The 20853-nt window shown below is 32.0% G+C and overlaps 1 protein-coding gene across 1 annotated transcript; it reads left to right on the top strand.

Moving 5' to 3' along the window:
* The first annotated feature begins 6171 nt into the window (after positions 1-6171).
* Positions 6172-19751, top strand: LOC139425941 (uncharacterized). Its single transcript, XM_071182822.1, has 2 exons — positions 6172-6208; positions 16586-19751. The coding sequence occupies exon 2, from the start codon at positions 16592-16594 to the stop codon at positions 17099-17101; it is 510 nt and encodes a 169-aa protein (XP_071038923.1). The 5' UTR covers positions 6172-6208; positions 16586-16591; the 3' UTR covers positions 17102-19751.
* Positions 19752-20853: the final 1102 nt, after the last annotated feature.

Genomic DNA, 20853 nt, shown 5'->3' with positions numbered 1-20853 from the left:
AACCGTGATGGCTCAGGGGATCGGGTGTTCGAACTCCATTCGAACCGGGTTCGAATCCCAGTGATGGCTGGTCGATACGAATTCCGCATCCGGCTTGCGCCGAACACAGTGCTGATGGAAAAGTATCGTCAGTCGTAGACGGATCATGGGTTAGAGTCCCCGTGGGAGGTTTTCATTGTTTTCCTCTTTATGTAACACAAATGCTGGTTAGTTGCATCAAAAAGTCCTAAACAAAGATACATTTCTCCGAATGCTTGATCCAGGAGTTACCTTGTCTTCTGGATTGGGTTCAAAATTACAAAGCTACGGAGGTGAACATTAGAAATCGTAAACCCAAAACATTGGATCATCTGTTCAATGACCGTAAGACAAAATGTTACTAAACATATTTCAAACTTATTAGTAGGCATTAAAGTACTTTCTTTTTATCATTTTGTGATCAGCATATAATTATTCTAGTGAAAAATAATACTATACGCTGAGTAAGAAATGTAAATAATTCCAACACGAGAATTTGTACTTTGTAAATGTGTACTTAATGACCCTCAAATAATGTATCTTGAGTAATTGGACATTCGTTGGATGAATGTCCACCGACTTATTCTGCATGTTGAGCCGTTAATATGGATATTGCGTAGCTAATCTGTAGATTAATGAGAGTAATATGTTAAAGTGTGGAATCAAATATTTTCAGCAATTTCTCTAGATAGTGTGCGCATTACCGGTCTTCTTATCGTTAAAGTTCAGAAGTTTCTCTCTCCCATTCTTATTTTTTTATTGTATTTATTGACTTGATGTTTTAGATGCGTATGATAAAATAGAAAATTTGCGTGTGCATCTGCATACTGGATTGCGCGTTAACCCTAGGCACTAAAAATACGACATTCAACATGAAATTAAGTAAGTACAATTGTAAACAAAATTACGAAGCCATATTTCCGATATTTTTAATTCAGAGATCTTTAAAACCCGGATTTTCTCATTCGTTTAGCGGAAACCATTGTTTTAAATGAAATTATGAACGTTTCAGTTTTGTCAAATATTTGAAGCTAGAAGTTAGCCAGCATCAGTGACGGTGGCTAACTTCTAGCTGAAATGAATGAAAAACATTAATTTATTGCGCGTTCTGTAATACTTAATTATTTTTCACTTACTATTCCTAAAGCTATTCCAGGTTATCTGAATAATCAACGTGATCGTCAGAGCCTGACAAAGGCAGGTGCATACTGGGCAGTTGCCACGGGCCCCACATAAGAGGGGGCCCCCAAATTAAACAGAAAGTTTATTTTAGGTTTCCTTCTTTAATGAACATTTTTGAAACGAAATATCAGTACAGTGCAAAAATCCGTCAGTTTTACATTAGCTTCTTCATTAATCTATCGTATGAACACAAAAAATCTGTGTTCTGTAAATCCTAAATCCATGGCTTTCTAGTGCGAAATTCAGCTAAATTTTCGTGATGACGATAGACAAATTTAGCCAATCAAAAGCCTGTATTTTTACATATCGCAAAATGTTTATAAAAATACAGTCCTGTCCTCTGATTGGCGTAAGTGAGTCATCGTCATTGCGAAAATTTAGCTGATTTCGCCCTAATGTCAGCAAGGATATGAATTTTTCGCATATAGATGACAAAGTTAACAATCAGAAAACTGCATTCGGCATGATGGACAAGGAATTATCAGAAAATCAATAAAATGGACTGACTTAAGTCAGTCTATTTGTATCTCCATAATTATATCTCGTCTTATCATTGGAGGGGAAGGGGGGACTTTATAGCTATTTTAGATTCTAGTCAATTTTTTTGTTATATATGTATATAATGAGGTGAAAAGTTTAAATACCTCCATAAAGTTCAATTCCTCATTAGTGAAGTAGAGGGGGGGGCCCAAAGAAGTTCTTGCCCTGGGCCCCAATTAGGCTAAGTCGGGCCCTGGTGATCGCGGTAGCATAGGTAGACTAAATCACCAATTTAATAATTCAAAAATTATCTGAGACAGCGTGTTTATTTTGTTTATAATTATGCCTCTCAAACGTGTCACTATGAAACTAAATAATTTAAAATAAAGTTTTGTTCTGAAAAACAAAATTAATGGAGAAAATGTACTAATTCGAATTAATTCTTTTAAGAGAACGTAAAAGCACTTCAAACTATTATTGACGTCAATGATGCTTAATTAATTTTGATTATAGGTACTAATCAAGGGCGCCGGCAAGGGGGTGCAAGGAGGTGCACTTGCACCCCCCTGGCTTTTTTTAAAAAATAAATAAAGAGATACAGAAAAACAATTTTGTTATAAAGTTTTTTTATTAAAAATATTTTTTTTCAAAAACAAATAATTAAGTGATCATTGATACATAGACAATTAAAGAATTGTTTAATCAAACAAGAATTATAATCGTCTTGTTTGCTGTCCAAATCTGTATATAACGTTTTCAATGAATTCTGAGTGTTCTTTGATTCTTTTCTTATGCACACTGAGCATGCACAAACTACTTAATCATTCGTGAGACATTGTTGACTGATTCTAGGGCCTGATTATAGCCTAGGCCCAATAGGCATGGGCCTAGGGCCCACAATTTCTGAGGGGCCTCAAAAATTAGTAAAAACACTAATTAAAGGTGGGCTAGCTATGCCTTGATTTAAGTACTAAATAAAAAAATAATTCAGCTAATCAGTGACTTTTAGCAAAAATCACTGATTTCAATTGTTTGTGGTCACCAAACTGTTTTTTATTCTGACATAACATTGTATTGTTGTTTTATATTTTGCTTAGATACGTAAACTTTTTCTTAGAAAAATAATCTTCAATTGTCTGCTTTTAAAATTTCTTAGAATGTTTCTCTTGAATCATGCAGTTTAATGGATTTTTCATTATTAGGACTACTCTTCAGTAATTTAATTTCAAAATATTTTGTAAGGGGCCCAGAAAATTTGGTGGGCCTTGGGCCTCAATTTGTATTGATCGGTCCCTGACTGATTCCATGTTTTAATGCTTCGCATTGTACTAAAAGTGCGTTCAATGGTGCACGTAGCAGCTGGAAGAGTTAGGCCAATTTTGATTGCCTCCGCTACAGGTGGATAAAATGGTGTGGCCTCAATAACTAAATCGATGTATTCGAGGGATTCGTAAGAATTTTCTCTATTCCTCCACATTTCGTACCACGTTGTAGCTTCAGTGATGAAATTCGATGAGAACAGATCTTTATACATAGTACATATATCTTCTAAAACTTCAAGATATGACGCTTTGTCCAGTTTGTTTATCGCATTCGGGTAAAGCTGTAAGAGTGAAAATGCTTTTCTTTGTGTAGAAGAAAAACGGTCTTTCAAAGATATAATGGAGTCCAAATAAGGAATAAAGATTGACCTCCTGAAAAATTCTTCTGCGTTTTCAGAGGGTACATTCGATCTATGAACTTGTCTAGATGCCACTCGAGGTCGATTCATTTGAATGCCTAATTCTTCGCAAATGTGTTCTGCTTTCGCGAAAATTGTAGTAAACTCTTCAGAAGCATTGTTTTGATGAATTTGCTGCACCTCTATCAATTTGACTACATAATCAGTTACTTCTTTTAGATCTGTGTTTACTTTTTGCAACTGATTGCACACAGGTTCAAGTTTGGCAGAATAAGTAGCAATAACAAAAAGTGATACAATGTATGTTGGCGTTGTAGCAGCTGATAAAAGTATATTAGCTTTCACTTTGGTGTCTTTGTTTGCCGCTTTTTCTGTAAGGCCCTCAAAAGCTTTTATAATTGTAACATGCTTTTCAGAAAATCATCTGGTACTCTTTAACTTTTCTGAGCAGTGTGTTTCACAGAGTAAAGGAATGTTAGGAATTTCTTTTTGTCACAAGGTTCTTTCTCTGAAAAACTAATAGTTTCCCTCGTTGTCCCTATAGTATTCTGTACTCCCTTAACGCGGTTTAAGTCGTTAATCACGACTTAATTGTATTGACGCCCTTATGTATTGATAACGAGATTCAATACATGATTGGCACAATGAAAAAACAAAGCTTTAGGATATTTGTCTCGAATTAATTTTTGAACGCCACCTTCTTCGCCAGCCACAAACACTTTAGTATACGAAACTACTGTTTGTAGTTATTTGTGTTTCAAAGTCAGTAATGCCAGCGCCATTTTCTCGTGGCGAAATTTGCAAGTACAAGAAATTCGTACTTTTTTTTAAAAATATCTAGTTAATAATGAATCTTGAAAAAATTAACAGATGAAAGTATATGTAATAACAAAACAAAATGTAATAAGTGAATATTTTTAATCTTTTTTGGGGAGGGGGGATTAGTTTGTAAGAGGGTTGCACCCCCTTTTATATTATGTTGCCGGCGCCCTTGGTACTAATTAAAATTTTAAGAAAAAACTATGAACTAAAAATCAAAATTAATGGATAAAATGTAATGGAGATTCGTTATGGGAAACCGTAAAAAGTTGACATTTTATTGGTGACACCAATAATGCTTCATTTTGATAACAGGCACTACTGGAATTATGATATTTGGTACAGTTTCATTAGGTTCCAATAAGAAATATATTCTTAGAAAGGATACCAAATATACTTTTGTGTATAGATACAAAGCATGCCATGAATAGATTTGGTGTCTATTGAAACTGCACCAATAATGTGCATTTTTATGACAGTTACTAAGAAAATAGATAGCCCGTCGAAAATATAAGTACTGGAGAAAGTTGCTTGTTTCTGGTGGATCTTAAATATAAGTTGTCTCAAGCAACAGCATTATGCCAGATAATACTGAAAACAGTGAACCTTTACTTAGATGAGATAAATTACTAAATACGTTTTTTGATTAATCCCATATTGTAAAGCCAACAGGAAAGGCAATAAACACTAATGAATAATAATAATAAAAAAAAGCATTGGAATAAATTAAGTTTTTTTTTTTTTGCGTCGGTATTTGTCTACCGGTTATAATTTTTTTGAGTTGTCCAATACTGATTTATTGATTCGTTTTTTTTTCTCCACAGCGTGCATATAACCTGTATTAAGCTAGTTGAAAAGAAATAAATTATATTTAATTTATTTTCTCAATTGTAATAATATTTTAGACTGTTTGATTCGTTGAATTATAGTTAAGCCATTGGTGATTAACTGCAGTTTTGATTATAGTGACTGGAGTTTTCAGAGTGCTTTCAGATTTAATTTGAGACAATTGTTTAGCAAATCTGCAGAACAACTGATATGTAATAAATAAATGAATTATATATAATGTTAAATGAATCGTACAGAAACATTGTTCCAGACGAGCTCTTCTTTTCACTTTAAATGAGTGCTTTTAGATTTAATTTGAGACAATTGCTTGAAAAATTTGTAGAACAACTGATATGTAATAAATAAATGAATTATATATAATGTTAAATTAATCGTACAGAAACATTATTCCAAACGAGCTCTTCTTTACGCTTTAAATGAGTACTTTCAGATTTAATTTGAGACAATTGTTTGGCAAATCTGTAAAACAACTGTTATGTAATAAAGAAATGAATTATATATAATTTTAAATGAATCGTACAGAAACATTTTTCCAAACGAGCTCTTCTTTACACTTGAAAGGAGTGCTTTCAGATTTAATTTGCGACAATTGTTTGGCAAATCTGTAGAACAACTGATATGTAATAAATAAATGAATTATACATAATGTTAAATGAATCGTACAGAAACATTGTTCCAGACAAGTTCTTCTTTTCACTTTAAATTAGTGGTTTCAGATTTAATTTGAGACAATTGCTTAAAAAATTTGTAGAACAACTGATATGTAATAAATAAATGAATTATATATAATGTTAAATTAATCGTACAGAAACGTTGTTCCAGACAAGTTCTTCTTTTCCCTTTGAATGAGTGCTGCAGGATAGTTTTTAGATTTAATTTGTGACAATTGTTTGGCAAATCTGTAGAACAACTGATATGTTATAAATCATCAGAATGTGGTTTTAACATCATTGATTTCTTTTGGAGGTGTCTGGTGCGGAAGTTGAAGGATCTTCTTATGTTTCGTGACTGTATTTGAAAAGAAAGTATGGAATAAAGGACTTCCTTTCTTTTCTCTGTCTCTGATCGCCGTCTCGGTGAACGTCAAAAAGACATGACCTCTCGGTTTATATAAAGAGTGTCCACATACCCATACCATCACACAAACTATCACCTTTTACCAAACAACCCACATCACAGGTAAGCCCTCTCATAACTGCTTTTAACTCTCTGTTATAGTAAAGCTTTATAAGAATAGTGGTTCAACTCCATCTCATTATTATTTTAACCATAAATGTTTTCGTCTATCGACTTTTGCAGATGTTACCTTTAACAACTCTTAAGATTGCAGTTCATCCCGGTCGTAGAGTTTATAGACTATCTTCATAAATTTGGCTGCGATCTTCAAGACATTGAATTATTGAAAAAATTCAGTTTTACCCAGCAAACAAAATTATTTGAAAATAATACATAAAAACTTTATATCAGCAAAATGTATTTTGAATTGCAGTAATACAAAAAAATAAATAAATACAAATCCTTATATAGTAAAAGAATCAGCTAATGAAACTTTTTTTTCTTCGGTCTCCGCTGCGTTCTTTTAATTTATAATTTTGATTTAGATATATTTTAGAGAGGAATTATTCAACTTTGTGCTTCGAATCAGAATTAGTCAAGAGTGTAAGTGTTCTTAATTATTTCATAAACAACTTATAACACACAAAATTGTTATTTTTTTGTTCTCTTTACAGAAATATTAAATACTAGTTTCATCAATAATACTCTAAACACTGAAAGATAAAAAATGGCGTAAATATATATAATAATGCTCAAAAATAAATTTGTATAAACTCAAAGCCATTTTGTTTTCTCCTCACAAAAAAGAACGAACGATCTCAAAAAAGCTAAACAAAACTATTAAATGGCAACTTAATTTTATGAACTAGATCAAAGTTAAAAATTAAGCAGACGATAATTCTCAAGCATTTTTTTAATAACCCGAGAAACCCGGTAATAACCCGGTGTGGACATTTTATCACTAAAAATGTAAGATTATATTTCCTAGATTGTTCAGACGAAATAAAAAGGACATTTTCAATTTATCGTGTATGCGAGTAGCTTCACTGTAACACTGCTTTAAGTCTAATCACGGATGAATACGAATGAATCTGACAAAAGATAGGAAAACCAGAAGTATTTGTTTTCTAAAATGAACAAAGATTGAGTTGGACCACTATTCAAATACGCTTTTCATACGCAGTCTCAACTATATATTTTTTTATATTAATAAAATTCTCCTCACTGGTATAACAGGTAAATCTAGTAGATTTAAGTAAACCACTGTGTGTTAAATTTCTATTCCCTGATATAACAGCCCTAGAACTAGATCTCTTGAGTTAACATCAGTGCTAAAAGAAAAACTATTTACTGCTAAAACAGCTCTAGAAATAAATCTCGTAAATCCAGTAAGTAAGGGTAGCAGACCACACAAAATTCTATAGTATTCATGATCTAAACAACTGACTTTTTCGGGAATTATGACTTCATAGCAATTATTATTTTATAAATAAAGTCATGCTAATGCATAAATTTAGTCTACACACAAAGGAAGTGAATAGTAGTTTGACAACTTAAAATTTTGCTTTTTTTAAAATTAACTTGACGTCTTGATTTTAAATTAAATAATCCATTTTTAATTGAATAACTCTAAAAATAACTAAGAAGATTAATAATCGAAAATAAGTCTACGTATATATTCGGCATGTTATTAGAACAATTAATACTACTTTCTATGCTGATAATTTCGTATTAGTGTACAGCGTTCGTAAAGCGAACCTTGTTTAATTGTGTAGCATTTTTAAGCGGTAATTGAGTTACAATTGGGGCCCATTTGTCGCTAAATGAACTTGCCGGAATTTTTTTATTTGATTGTTTGTTGTTACTTGAAATACAAAAAAAAACTTTTTCTTCTTGGTTTAAACTTTTTTCTTCCAAAACTTTTTTCTTCTTGGAGTAATAGTAGAATTTTTATTCTTGGAAGTATAAGAATAAAAACACTTCTTAAATCTGTTATTAAAACTGGAAAATCTGAAAAATTAAAATGAATCTAAGAAATATATTTTAGGTAATAATTGTTCTAAAAATATTATTGCATAATATTTTTTTACGAAAAATATGTTGTATATTATACATTTTTATTTAGGAATTTATATTTTAAATGATATTAATATTATATTATAAAAGAAAAATATGATGCATTTAATATTATTTAAAATAAATTTTATTGAATGCATGATACATACTCTTTTTTTAAATAAATAAAATTTGGATGTAACGGAGATATAAAATGTCAAAACTAAGATAGGATAAAAATGATTCAATGGAGCATTTTTAAGCCCTTAAGGGAGAAAAGTTGAACGCTAATGGGTTAACGCATAAAAAAATGCGTAAAAGAGTGAAAACAGTTTTCTTTTAAAAAATAAAAATTTCATTGAGAAGTAAATTGAAGAAGTTTTTGAATTGTACTTTTGTAAATGAAACAAGTATTTAATATATGGTCAGAAAATGTTCGGTTTTCCTCGATAAATTGCATTGAAACTTTAAATCAGAGGCATATTTTAACATCTAAAAGGGCATCTTTATAAAAAAATAACTAGCAACGAAATACTAATTAATAATGCAAACCGATAATAAAATTTCAAAATAATTTTTACAAGGAAGAGTAGCTGGAATGTTCTAATTTGCTCACTTTCAAAAATAAAACTCTTTATTTTTTGACGGTTCTGCATTCTTAGAAATTAAATATTTTTGTTAGTCATTTCGTCACAAAATCACGTGATTTTTGACGGAAAACAAACTCTTTAATATTTGACGAAACCCTCTCCTTTTTTGGATTCTATAACTAATTACATCGAGTGGTGAAGTGATTGCAGACTCGGAATTTGCTGTTTTCTTATCTATTGTTTTAATCAGCTTTTTAAGAAACTTCAGAACAATTTCTCAATTTGGCGCGAATTATTTACCTCAAAACATCTCAGAAACGAAGAAAATTTCGCGAATTTTGAGTATCTATTTTTAGAGGGTCACTTTTTTTTTTTTTAAAGTTTCTTCAGTTTTTTTAACTGTACTATTTTGACAGTATTTTATATATTTTGGATTTTAAAATATTTTTTTTATTAAAAAAAATAAAAGCATGCATTAATTTCATAATAAATCATATTTTTAGGTTTTTCATAATATATTCTTTGCTATGCTGAGAACTTGATTATAGTATTGAACTCATCGTGTGAGTTTTTCTTTGTGAATTTGAGCATATTAAGTTGAGATTTATGTTTATGAACATTTTGACATAAGCGTTTTTATATAAGTTAATTCTGAAGTACAGTCAGTTGGGTTTCTTTTAATCGGTTTAATCCATAGAAAATTGCTTATGTTTCACGTAAGATTTTTAAAAACTTTTACAAATTACAAAAATGGCAGCATTTTAAAGACAAAATACTATGTGCGTAAAATCTACACAAATACACTAAAAACAAGGATGTCGCATACGCGATAAAAAGTAAATCTTCTACTAATCTAAATCTTATTTATTGATTTTCATCGCTGGTGTGGGTGTGATTTTAAAACGTGGTTGTGACGTTAATTACGGAGGTGATGTAAGAACGCCAGGTCGTTATATCGTAAGGGTATAAAAATATCGTTAAAGATTTAAAAAAAATATATTTGAGCAATTTAAAAAAATAATTGTAATATGTGAACGTAGGTTGCCGTATTTGAATGAATGGTTTTTATTTTATTTTATAACCGTCGTTGAACAGCCGACCCAATTTTTGGGTTTACGGCTACTAATGTTCAACTCCGTAGCCTTGTTATTTTGAACCGAATCCAGAAGATCCTGTATCAAGTATTGAGAGAAATTTTGTCTTCGTGGAGCACTTCTTGATGGAACTAACCCTCATTTGCGTTACATGGTGAGGAAGACCACGAGAACCTTCCACAGTTAGCCTGACTGCAAGGGGACTCTAATCCATGATCCGTTTACAACTGAGGAGTTTTCACATCAGCACTGCGGAAGGTGCGAGCGGAGTGCGGAATTCGTAACAGCCAACTATTGCTGGGATTCAAACCCGGTTCACCTCATTGGAAGGCGAACACTCTATCCCCTGAGCCACCAAGACTCGGGAGGAATGGTTTAATGGGGATGGATATTAAAAATAACGTCTATGGAAAAACAATCGATGGTAGGGACTAAAAAGTTTATACGTAGGGGAATTCTTAGCCTTGGCAATTATAGTCTAAAATGCATTCATCTGAAAAGCAGACAAATAAAAACTTAAATTAGAAATTGTCAACTGATATAACACCTGTAGCTATACCAACTGATTTTTTTTTGTTCCCGAAAACACACATTTTATTTCTTGAAGGCATTAAGTAAAGAAAAGTAGAGGCTCTCAAATTAATGCATAAAAGCACAACAAATGATTGCAGCAAGAATGGTAGAATTTCATTCCACGTTAATTTAACCATACAGATATTATATCTGCCGAAGTTGCTTAGGGGATAGAACGCTCGCCTTCCAATGAGGTGTAACCGGGTTCAAATCCCAGCGATGGCTGGTCGATACGACTTCATCACCCGGCCGCACCGACCACAGTGCTGGCGTAAAAATACCCTCGGTGGTAGACGGATCATGGATTAGAGTCTGGAAAACAATAAGCTCCAAAAAAGTTTCAAAATCTGTTCTTGTCACCCTGTTTTTTATAAATGCTTATTTTAGCCAGATTTTTTATGCCTCTATAACTTTATGATTATGGTGTTGATGTTGATCTAGTCGAAAAGTGTGCGGAAATGAAAAATCTAAAGAAAGACCCATTTTAATAATGAATAATTAAGTAATTTGAAAATGGCAATGCCTGTTATGTACAATAATATGCGGCGTAAGAAATATCAACTTACCTTATTTAGAATTCCCTGAACTCCCAAACCTTTTAATCACCGCGAGCCGGTCAACGTTTGATAATTTTTATCGCGGCCCATCGAGGTGGGGATTACGTTGATTGTTTATATTTTAGATTGTTTTGATTCAGTGATTTTAACTCATTGTATTCGGCTTCAAAATAAAATACGATTGCATGCGCTGTATAGGGGTGGTCCTAGTTGACGTCTCCCGATTAACCTCCCATCAATTGAAAAAGGTTCATACCCAAAAGAAATACACCACAGTAAATAAAATAGAAATAATTTAATGTTTCTCGGTGCTGTAAAATGAAACAACTTCGCTGGCAAAAATCCAAGGAGCGCCTCTTGTGGAATTAGCAGTCTTAACCAGCACAACTAAAAATGCATTATTGTCCGCCTCGCGCTGTTGCTTCTCGGTTTCATTTACACACAACGAGATCCTGCTCACAGTCGACTGCTAATATCAACACACGAGAGACCACACACACAACCGTGAGCTCAATACAGCTCTCACAAGCGCTCAAAATCCAGTGAACTTAGCATAACTCTCCCGGTCTTTCGCAACTGCGGCAACTAGTGGTATTCGTTCATCAAATTCCACCCCTGATAAATTTCTGGTGAGGGAGTATTGTGGCGCAACTCCACTACAACTATTAAAATCATACGTCAGTGTTAGTATATACCACCATATGTTAGTGTTAGCATATTGTTCAATCATCGAGGTTAAGTTAATTTTACAAATTATCATTTAGCTTCAAATTAGTATATTGTTGACAAGGTGTTTTATAATTCTTTTTTTCAACTGACAATTCTTATTACGATTCTTTTTTTCAAATGACAATTCTTATTAGGATTCTTTTTTTAAATGGCAATTCTTATTAGGATTCTTTTTTTCAAATGACAATTCTTATGGCGATTCTTATGACAATTCTTATTACGATTCATTTTTAAACACAACTATTAAATTAGGTAGCAGTTACACTTACACAAGAAATACTACTCAAGACAGTCTCAAAACAATGATCACGTTATAGGCCAAATGGCTTCAAAATACACCGGAAACAGTCACCCGGAAGTATAGGCAGTAAAGAGCTTACAGTGCACCTTAGTGTAGAAAACACCATCCATGAACAAAAAAATACGTTAGAGGAAATACATTTTTGTTCTTTTGAGGTTTCCCTGATGCTCTTCAATGCTCAGTGATTTTTACATCACGCACATAAAATATTTTTGCGTGATATATTTGATGTGTAAAAGGTCAACAAAAACCTTTTTATGGGGATGAGTAATTTTTTTTCTGTGTACCGCAAAAGATTTTCTTCGTTTTTAATTCCTCGACGGCTTAATACGAGAACCGAAATGGATTGCTATTTGTAAGTTTCAATATTTTTTTCATCTTTAAAAATCAACTTTCTTTTTATTTTTAATATTTAATTATATGTTCGTAGGCAGAAAGCTTAATGTTTTCGAGTAAAGCCATCTAATGTTTGATTTTTTAAAAAAAGATTTCTTAATAAGATACAGTCAAACCCCGCTACAGTGAACCTGAAATTTCGGCTCACTATAACCGGGACTTCACTATATCCGTTCCGCAAACAATTTCAACTTATGGTTCCAAACTCCCCCCTTTTATTACACATTATTTTATGATCAATAAAACGAAATGCAAAAATGACTGAAAAATAATACGTAGTAACAAAAATGTGTTAATTTGACTTTTTATTACTCCTCGTCTTGCGTACAAAAAACAATTTGTAATCTTTAGCAGATGAGTAATCCTCACCATCAGATATGGAAACACTTCTCCGATAATTTTTCTTGAATTTAAGCTATTTCGCTTTTTAAATCTGTGTAATCAGTCATTTGAACACCTAAAAGTATAGTCTCACCAAATCGCTTAGCAAATTCATCGGCTTTGACTTGAAGCATTTGTCCAGATACTGAAAGAGTTCGACTTCTTTGAAAGCTGAAGTAATTCAATAATAACACAAAATAAGCTTATCGCTACATTCTATGCTATAAATGGTTTTAAAAATTGGTATATGTATTTATTTTTAAGTATAAATTTCAAAATTATTACAAAAATATGAAGAAAATAAATCAGTCGAAGACAGAAAATGTTCATAATATCCAACTTCCTCTCTTTTTTTGGTTCACTATATCCACACAAAAATAACATTATACGTGTGCATAGCAAGGCACGGGAGCAAACATTTTGTTCACTATAGCGGGGTTGACTGTACTTCAATGTATTTTAATAATTAATATAAACACATATTTTTGAAAGCATTTTAACAACATTTCTTAAAAATTTTAATTATTTTTAAAAAAATTATTGCTAAAGAAAGGTGCAATTAAAATTTATTCTAACATTATGCTTGATATATTAGGCGTGCAAAGCTGAAAAAAATAATAAGACCAAATTAAATATAACCTTCTGAGAGCCAAAGATATTGAATATCATTTATAAAAATAATTTTTACAAAACGATTTTACTCTCGTTATTCAGAATTTTTAATGGCAATGGTAATTTTTAATGGTAAGTAACCTTTTGAACAAATTTTATTATGTGGATTTAGTTACATGATTGAAATGTCAAGCTTTTCACAAATATAGCCTACAAGATGTAAAAAATTATAAAAATTTAAATTTTACATTTTTATTTAATAATAAAAGATAATAAAAATATTGAATTAAATTTCATTATCAATAATTTTTTAAAAAATGTTTTTATTGCCTTTTTAAAATTAATTTTCTTCTGAGCTACATATTTCTAAGTAAAAATAGCATTTTCTGCCATTATTTAAAGCCTTGGTCCCAGAAGGATAAATTGATTTAATTTAGATTCATTTTATTTTATTTATTTATTTGTGCAAGTTTTGCGTTTGTGCCATCTTTTTTCTAGTTCTTACCTTTGATATTAACTCAATGGGCTTATATAGGGTTAAAATTAATTTGTGTCAACGCTTATCCGTTTTTAATAGTCAAAAATGTTTTTGGTTGTAAGGATTCCAAATTTTCATTTCAAAATCATTTTAAGGTATGTGATTTTAAAAGAAGAAAAAAACTTTCAAGAAATCGGATGCATAATTTCAGAGTTTTTCAATTCTTAAAAGCCGCATAGTTTACAATCTGATTTCTCAAGAACTATTCGACCGATTTCGACCAAATTCTATATTTTGTTATTTAAACGTCTATAGATAATTAATACTGGAACATTCTCTCCTTCTCCCCTTGTCAGACTACTTGCCTCTAAGAATTGTAGAATTATGTATGTATATATTATATGCCTAAAGCATACATTATTTTTTATCAAAAACCGGTAACAAAAAATTTAAATCAACAAAATTTATTTAAACAAAATTATAGATTTAAATAGCTCTCCTTACAAATAAAAAAATAAACTAAGTTGTTAATTTAGAACAGGCATGTTATAGGACATATTTCGCTTGGGCTCGTATTTTCAATGTTATTCATTTATGGTACAACCTTTAATAAAGGAACAGAAGAAAAACTATTGTAATGTTCTCTTTACGTTTTACTGATTTATGTAGGAGTCGATATGGCTTAGGGCAGGGATGGCGAACCAATGTCACGCCTTCCCTAAATGGCACGCGACACAATATTTTGAGCACGCCACCCATCACAAAGTTCACTATGAAGCATATTAACAATTAAATTAATATTCACAATGAACAAACAAACAAAATAAAAAAAATTTAACCAAATAATTAACAATTAATGCCAAAAAACAATTAATAAGCATAAAAAAAAGCTAACAATAAATAACTAGCAAAAAATTTACAGTAATGCTTGAGCTAACATCTTACAACCTAATATAAATTATTTGTCATCTAATCTGCAACAACAGAAGTCACACTGATGTTACTTTAAGTTGAATTACGCATATAACTGAGACATTGCAAAATGTAATATTTTTCATAGTAAATAAAGAGTTTTGAGTTGATAGTATTTTCCCAATAATCACGAAGTCAAAATTAATTGACGGCACGTCTATGGCCTCATTAAACAATTTTTTTTAGGAAAAATGGCACGCTGGTGCATAAAGGTTCGCCACCCCTGGCTTAGGGGATAGGGTCCTCGTCTTCTAAAGTGACCCAGGTTCGAATCTCACGATGGCTGGTAGATACGATCCCTGCTCGCATCGACCACAGTGTTGGGTAAAACATTTTCAGTGATAGACAGATCATGGGTTAGACTAGTCGCGGAAGCTAACCGTGAGAGGTTTCCCTCCCCATGAAACGCAGATGCGGGTTAGTTTTTTCAAAATTACTGAGATACAGAGTTGAATATGCAGAGTTGCTTTATATTGTCATGATTATTAATATTTAGGTGAGATATGTAGTGATACAGTGCGCATTAATCTCGAATTTCCTCATTTCCTCTGGTAGGGTAAACTAGTACCCTGTAATAAAATATTGTAATAAATATTGAGGAGGAAAGGTATTCCCCAAATTGTGAACTATAATTTTCTCTTTGATTTCATTAAAATTAAATAGAAAAATACAAAAAGGTTATAAATTTCACTTTGTTGATCATACATAAGTATAGCACCTCCATGTCAAGCCTGTGACCCTTCTATTACAGTCCAAGAGGCCATTCAAGTATTAATTAAGCATGATTTTACAAATTTTTTATTCCCTTACCCTCCTGTTCACAAGCATAAGAAACCGTAAGAAAATTGCAACACCCCTCGTTTTTTTCTTGAATTTTGACTTGTAGAATTTTAGGATTCAACTCAAATAAAACATTTAACTTCGCACATTAAAAATTTTATTTTAAAAAAATTATTCAACTTTAATTCACCCCAAATGTAACTCTTATTCCAATCCAAAATTTATCCAAGTGAATTTTTTTCACAATAATAAATAAATACAAAATTGAAAATATGGGAATTTTTGTGTTTTGCGTAAGATTTGCTCATAACCCTACCCCCTTGTCAGAAAAAAAAAGCAAAACAGAACTTTCAGTTGTTTACTTAATATTTAAGAGGTCCTTGAAGGCTTAAGAGTGCTATGTATACATATTTCTCTTCTGTTCTATACAATCTGATCGTAGGAATGTTCTGCATTACGAAAATGACATGATATAGCACTCGTACGTATTTAATTTTTGTGCAGATACCACAACCTCTACAACTCAAACACAGAACTTATGTGTAGGATGTGGCGTAAGACTTCGAAATCTCTCTATTGTAAAAAGATAGTTACTTTATGAAACACAATTTTTTAAACTGAATAAATACGATATTGTTTGCGTTCGTCAACAGTTAAAAATATTATACCAACCTGCTTTTTCATTACTAAAAATGTACTTCCGTAACTTTTTTAACTAAAATTTTTGTATTTTTCTAAAACGCCGAGTTATTATTTTTTTAAAAATTTAGATTAATTATAGTTGGATATACTATAGCAGTGAACAAATGTTTGTCAGTTAGAGACGAAAAGAAAGGACAGTTTTTAGGAGATTAGTAACTCTCGGGTAGTCAGATCCACACATTTAAAGATCAGTAACAAAATTAATCTTACAAATAGGATGTAATCTTTATAAGATTGTTTGTGCGGCTCACCAGAGACATTTTCTGCTTTCTTCTTCTAGAAAGAAATGGTGCTGCCCACTCGCACGATCTGCTTCTATGCCCTCCTCCTGTTGGCAGCTACCCACTCAGTTCACCAGACTACACCCGCAGCCTCGAGGCAGCCTCCTCACCACCCTATGATGGGAACCTCTCAGCAAATCAACGCTAGAGGCTTTGACGAAGGAGGCTGGAAACCCAAACCGGAAGTCCTACTTATCTCCGAGAAGAAACCGGAAGAGAAGAAGGACTTGACTCCCCTTCTGGGGCTCCTCATTCCTCTCATCTGCATCTTCATGATGTTGATGAACAAGAACATGATGCCACCGATGATGATGCCTCCCATGATGCCCCCCATGATGATGATGCCACCCATGATGATGATGCCACCTATGATGCCTCCCATGATGCCGCCCATGGCTGCCAGAGGGGGTGAAGACTTGATGGACGTAAAATCTCGCACCATTCAGAACGAAGAACCGAGCGTCGCCGACCAGATTTTAACTATCCTTGACAAGATGGAGAACACATATCAATGATCTTGGTTTATGATATTAGAAGAAATCACACACATGATATAACCTTTCCTCGGAATATAGAATGGTGGTCACTAAATATTTATTCCAACGGCGCATTGTGGTTTGGTTTTGATAGTAGATTTGGCTTCAATGCAAAATAGCTTGTCTTAAAAATCTTAACAGTATCGATAAACTTTTGAGAATTTATAAGAATGATGAACCATTTTTAAATGCCCCTCGTATTCAAATTTAAAATTAAATCCTGCTTTATTTTAGATCTTATGCATGAAACTCTATTCTAATTTACTCTCAGATAAGCGCCATATATACATATTTAAAAATAATTTTTTTCTCGTAAGGTGCGGTATATTTCATGGGTTGATTTTAGAATAGTTACTTCTGTAGGATGTACTCGGGATAACCACTCCTGAAAGGTTTTTAACTGCGGGGTTTTAGTTTGATTAAGTGTTATTTTTTTAAAGCTTTAGTCATACATTCTAGTTATAACCATTCCTCAATTACTCATACATATTCATTGCTGAAATTTTGTTACAGAATCTTATACTTGATTTTTAGAAACGGAAGGTAAATAAATAACTGCACTGACTTTTAGTTCAAGAATAATTTCAGTGCCCCCTCCTAGCTTGAGTTATTCCTATAACTGAAAAAGATACCCCCGATGAAATAGTTTACGTAATGGGCATAAAAAATAACTAAATATACTAAATTTTATTAATATTTTTAAAAACATAAAAGAACATCCCCTTTAAAGGCAAAGATTTGAGTATTTTCTGTCCTTGTTCATGTCAAAATCGTGATTTCAAAAATTGAGACTACCATTTCGGTTTTTAGTTTAAAGGGCTCATAATTTGACCCAATATTGATTTAAAAAAAACTAAATTTTAAATCTGAACACGATGTATCAGTAGATATGATCTCAAATCTCAATAATTTTATTGAATTCAAAATCAGCCAATCAATAATGACCCGTAAGAAGTGTTTCTCCGATAAAACACAAGAGAAACTTCTTAGCATTGAGCTCGCATGGCATAGAAGTAAAACTAAACTGATAATCAAAGTGACTCTTGAACCGTGTTAATATTTTTGCCAAGTGGTGGAGATGGCGGCGATTAGCTCATTGGATCTTTTGTGCTCTTTTTCTAGAGGAAATCTTCTTGCTAGTCAATGGACAAAAGGTACCTCCTCACGTTTAGTATGTTGGCGATGATAGTATTTGCCATGAGCGATGACGACATCCCAGCAGAGGAGAGAGGTTATCCTGATCGAAGCGGTTACCCTGACCGAGGCGGTTACCCTGATCGAGGAGGTTATCCTGATTACGACACTTGGAACCCAGTTGCTAAACCCTCCACCCCAGACGTCATTCTAATCAAGCAAAAAGAGCCCAGTTGGTCATCGCATCATCACGGACCCTCATTAGGAGAACTGATCAAAGAAAAACTGCCTCTCTTGGCGATATTGGCTCCTTTGGCGGCGGCTGCTGTCCTTTTGCCGCTGAAGGCATACTTAGGCCCCTTGGTTATTTATCCTCCTGTGACACCAGCGCCCCCTCCTGCCCACAGAATGAGTAAAAATGAAGATATGGCAGAAACGCAGTCGCTTGCGTCTCAAATCTTGAACATGATTGATGACATGGATAAGGCTTACGGGAAGAAGAACAACAAAAAAGCATGAAAAGTAAAAAAGTTGAGTTATTTTTAGAGAATTTGATATTAGCCTGACAATGAATCGGTTTTGGGCTATGAAATCAAAACAACGAAATTTAAAAAAAAAATATATTATTAGTAATAGGAATGGTTTTAAATAGTGCTGAATCTTGTTAGTTAACAGCCTGTAAGTTGGCTTTACGATAGTTGTTTAAAGCTGATTCATTGCTACGCAAGTTCAACTTTTTGTCCTAAAGAGCCAATACGAAACTCAATTTTTTTTTATGCCATGAAATTCTGCTTTATTGGAATATTAATTTTTGCCATTTTATAAAATAACGCAGAACAACATTATTTTTTCAATCAGTTTTTTTTTATGCTTTAGTTGACTGTTGTAAAAAAAAATGAGTGCCAATGTTTTTATTATTTTATAACTCTAATACTCTTATAACTAAAAACGAATTGAATAAGAAATAGATTGAAAAATCTAAATCTAAAAATCTAATTTAAATCATTCATAAAGAAAGAAAAAAAGTTTTGTTTAGGGATTAATTCCTTTTATTATGTTTCGAATTAAAATATGTTACCCAAACAATAGTACATACCAAACATAGTTCCTATTATATCTAGTTTAATGTTTGTTTTTCTTTATGATCTGGTAGCGTTCGTGAAATGTATAACTAGATCATCGGCATATTTCTAGTCTTTGTTTAAAATGTGAGATTGAACACTCCCATGTCGGTGCTATTGCTATTTACTTGAAGGTGCTATTTTTTGATGCAATAAAATAATATTATAAAGCTAGTCAGAATAATGTAAAGTTGCAATGATAAAAGAAGTTTAAACGACGAAGAATTTAATTGATGAATAATGATTATCCTACATTATTGTAACCATATTAGTTACTGTTTTATTTATGTATTTATTATTTTTTGTCATTTTTCATTTTCATACGTTCATTTGTATATTGTAGAAGGAAAAAAATAAACAACTATGTGCACTCGTAATTAGTAGTCTTTATATGCATTAAAAAAACAAAAACAGATCTGTTATTACATTGACGATTGACGATTTTGAGTAATGTGATGAGCTCATTTAAATAATTATTGGAAGAGTTCAAATATTGCTGAAGCACCTAGGAGGGGGGTGATTCGCTTATTTTTGCTGACAAAAGGAGGAAAAGGGTGCGAACAATGCTTACGCAACACGTTAAAATTACTCCTAGAAAAATTCCAAATTTGAAAAAAAAAAGTTAAATCTGGGAAAAAATAAAGTATAAAAAACACTTTCTTCAATGAGTTTCAAATATTTATAAAATGAATTAAAATGTAAATTTTGTTTTATATAAAAGTTTTTTTTATTTCAATTAAATTCTACAATTCTTAAAATTAGATAACTGCAGTATAAGTCAAAGTGAACACTAAAAACAACGAGGTTTCGAAATATTCTTAGATAAGCATGGGGGAGGGGGTTACTCGCAACTTACTTATTCTTGCAGAAAGGGGAGAGTTCAAAAATAGTCAAAAAAACTAGCTTACGTAATGGTTAACCGCTCCCATAGCTGATTTCTAACCAAATTGAATACAATACAATTTCACTAGTTAAAAAAGGATTTAATTCTATTGTTATTATATTGGTACTGTACTAATATTTGCATTAGAAAATACTGAAATATAAAATAAGTACGATTCACTACGAAACGATAAAAATTGTGATCGCAAATTGTTTTCCTGCTTCAACTCTAACTTTTGGGACCGTGTCAATCAGTTTGGACTCTTTTTATTTGTAATATTCACCTGAATAAGTATTGAAAGCGATCCAGTTTGAACCGTAGGTTAGAATTTCTGATTCTTAACTAAAACAATAAAAACAAAAATATCGTACAAATGATGAAACTCTCTTTTATTCAAAACTCAAGAAGTATTTATGCTATCTTTCTGCTACCATATCTCATAAATAAACACCCTAACTTAATGCATAACAAAATTAAGAGCAAAAAAAAAAAAAAAAAAAAAAAAAAAAAAAAAAAAAAAAAAGAATTCTAAAAAAAAAATTTTCAAACATCAGCAGTCACCTAGCAACGCATGCGCACTGTTTACTATTACT

This window comes from Parasteatoda tepidariorum, chromosome 6 (genome assembly GCF_043381705.1).
Source record: "Parasteatoda tepidariorum isolate YZ-2023 chromosome 6, CAS_Ptep_4.0, whole genome shotgun sequence".
Taxonomy (NCBI): domain Eukaryota; kingdom Metazoa; phylum Arthropoda; class Arachnida; order Araneae; family Theridiidae; genus Parasteatoda; species Parasteatoda tepidariorum.
The sequence above is the reverse complement of the archived record's forward strand: the minus strand, read 5'-3'. Positions and strand labels throughout refer to the sequence as shown.

Excerpts from the sequence above, each read along its gene's own strand:
- LOC139425941 (XM_071182822.1), top strand. The coding sequence starts at position 16,592 with ATGGTGCTGCCCACTCGCACGATCTGCTTCTATGCCCTCCTCCTGTTG.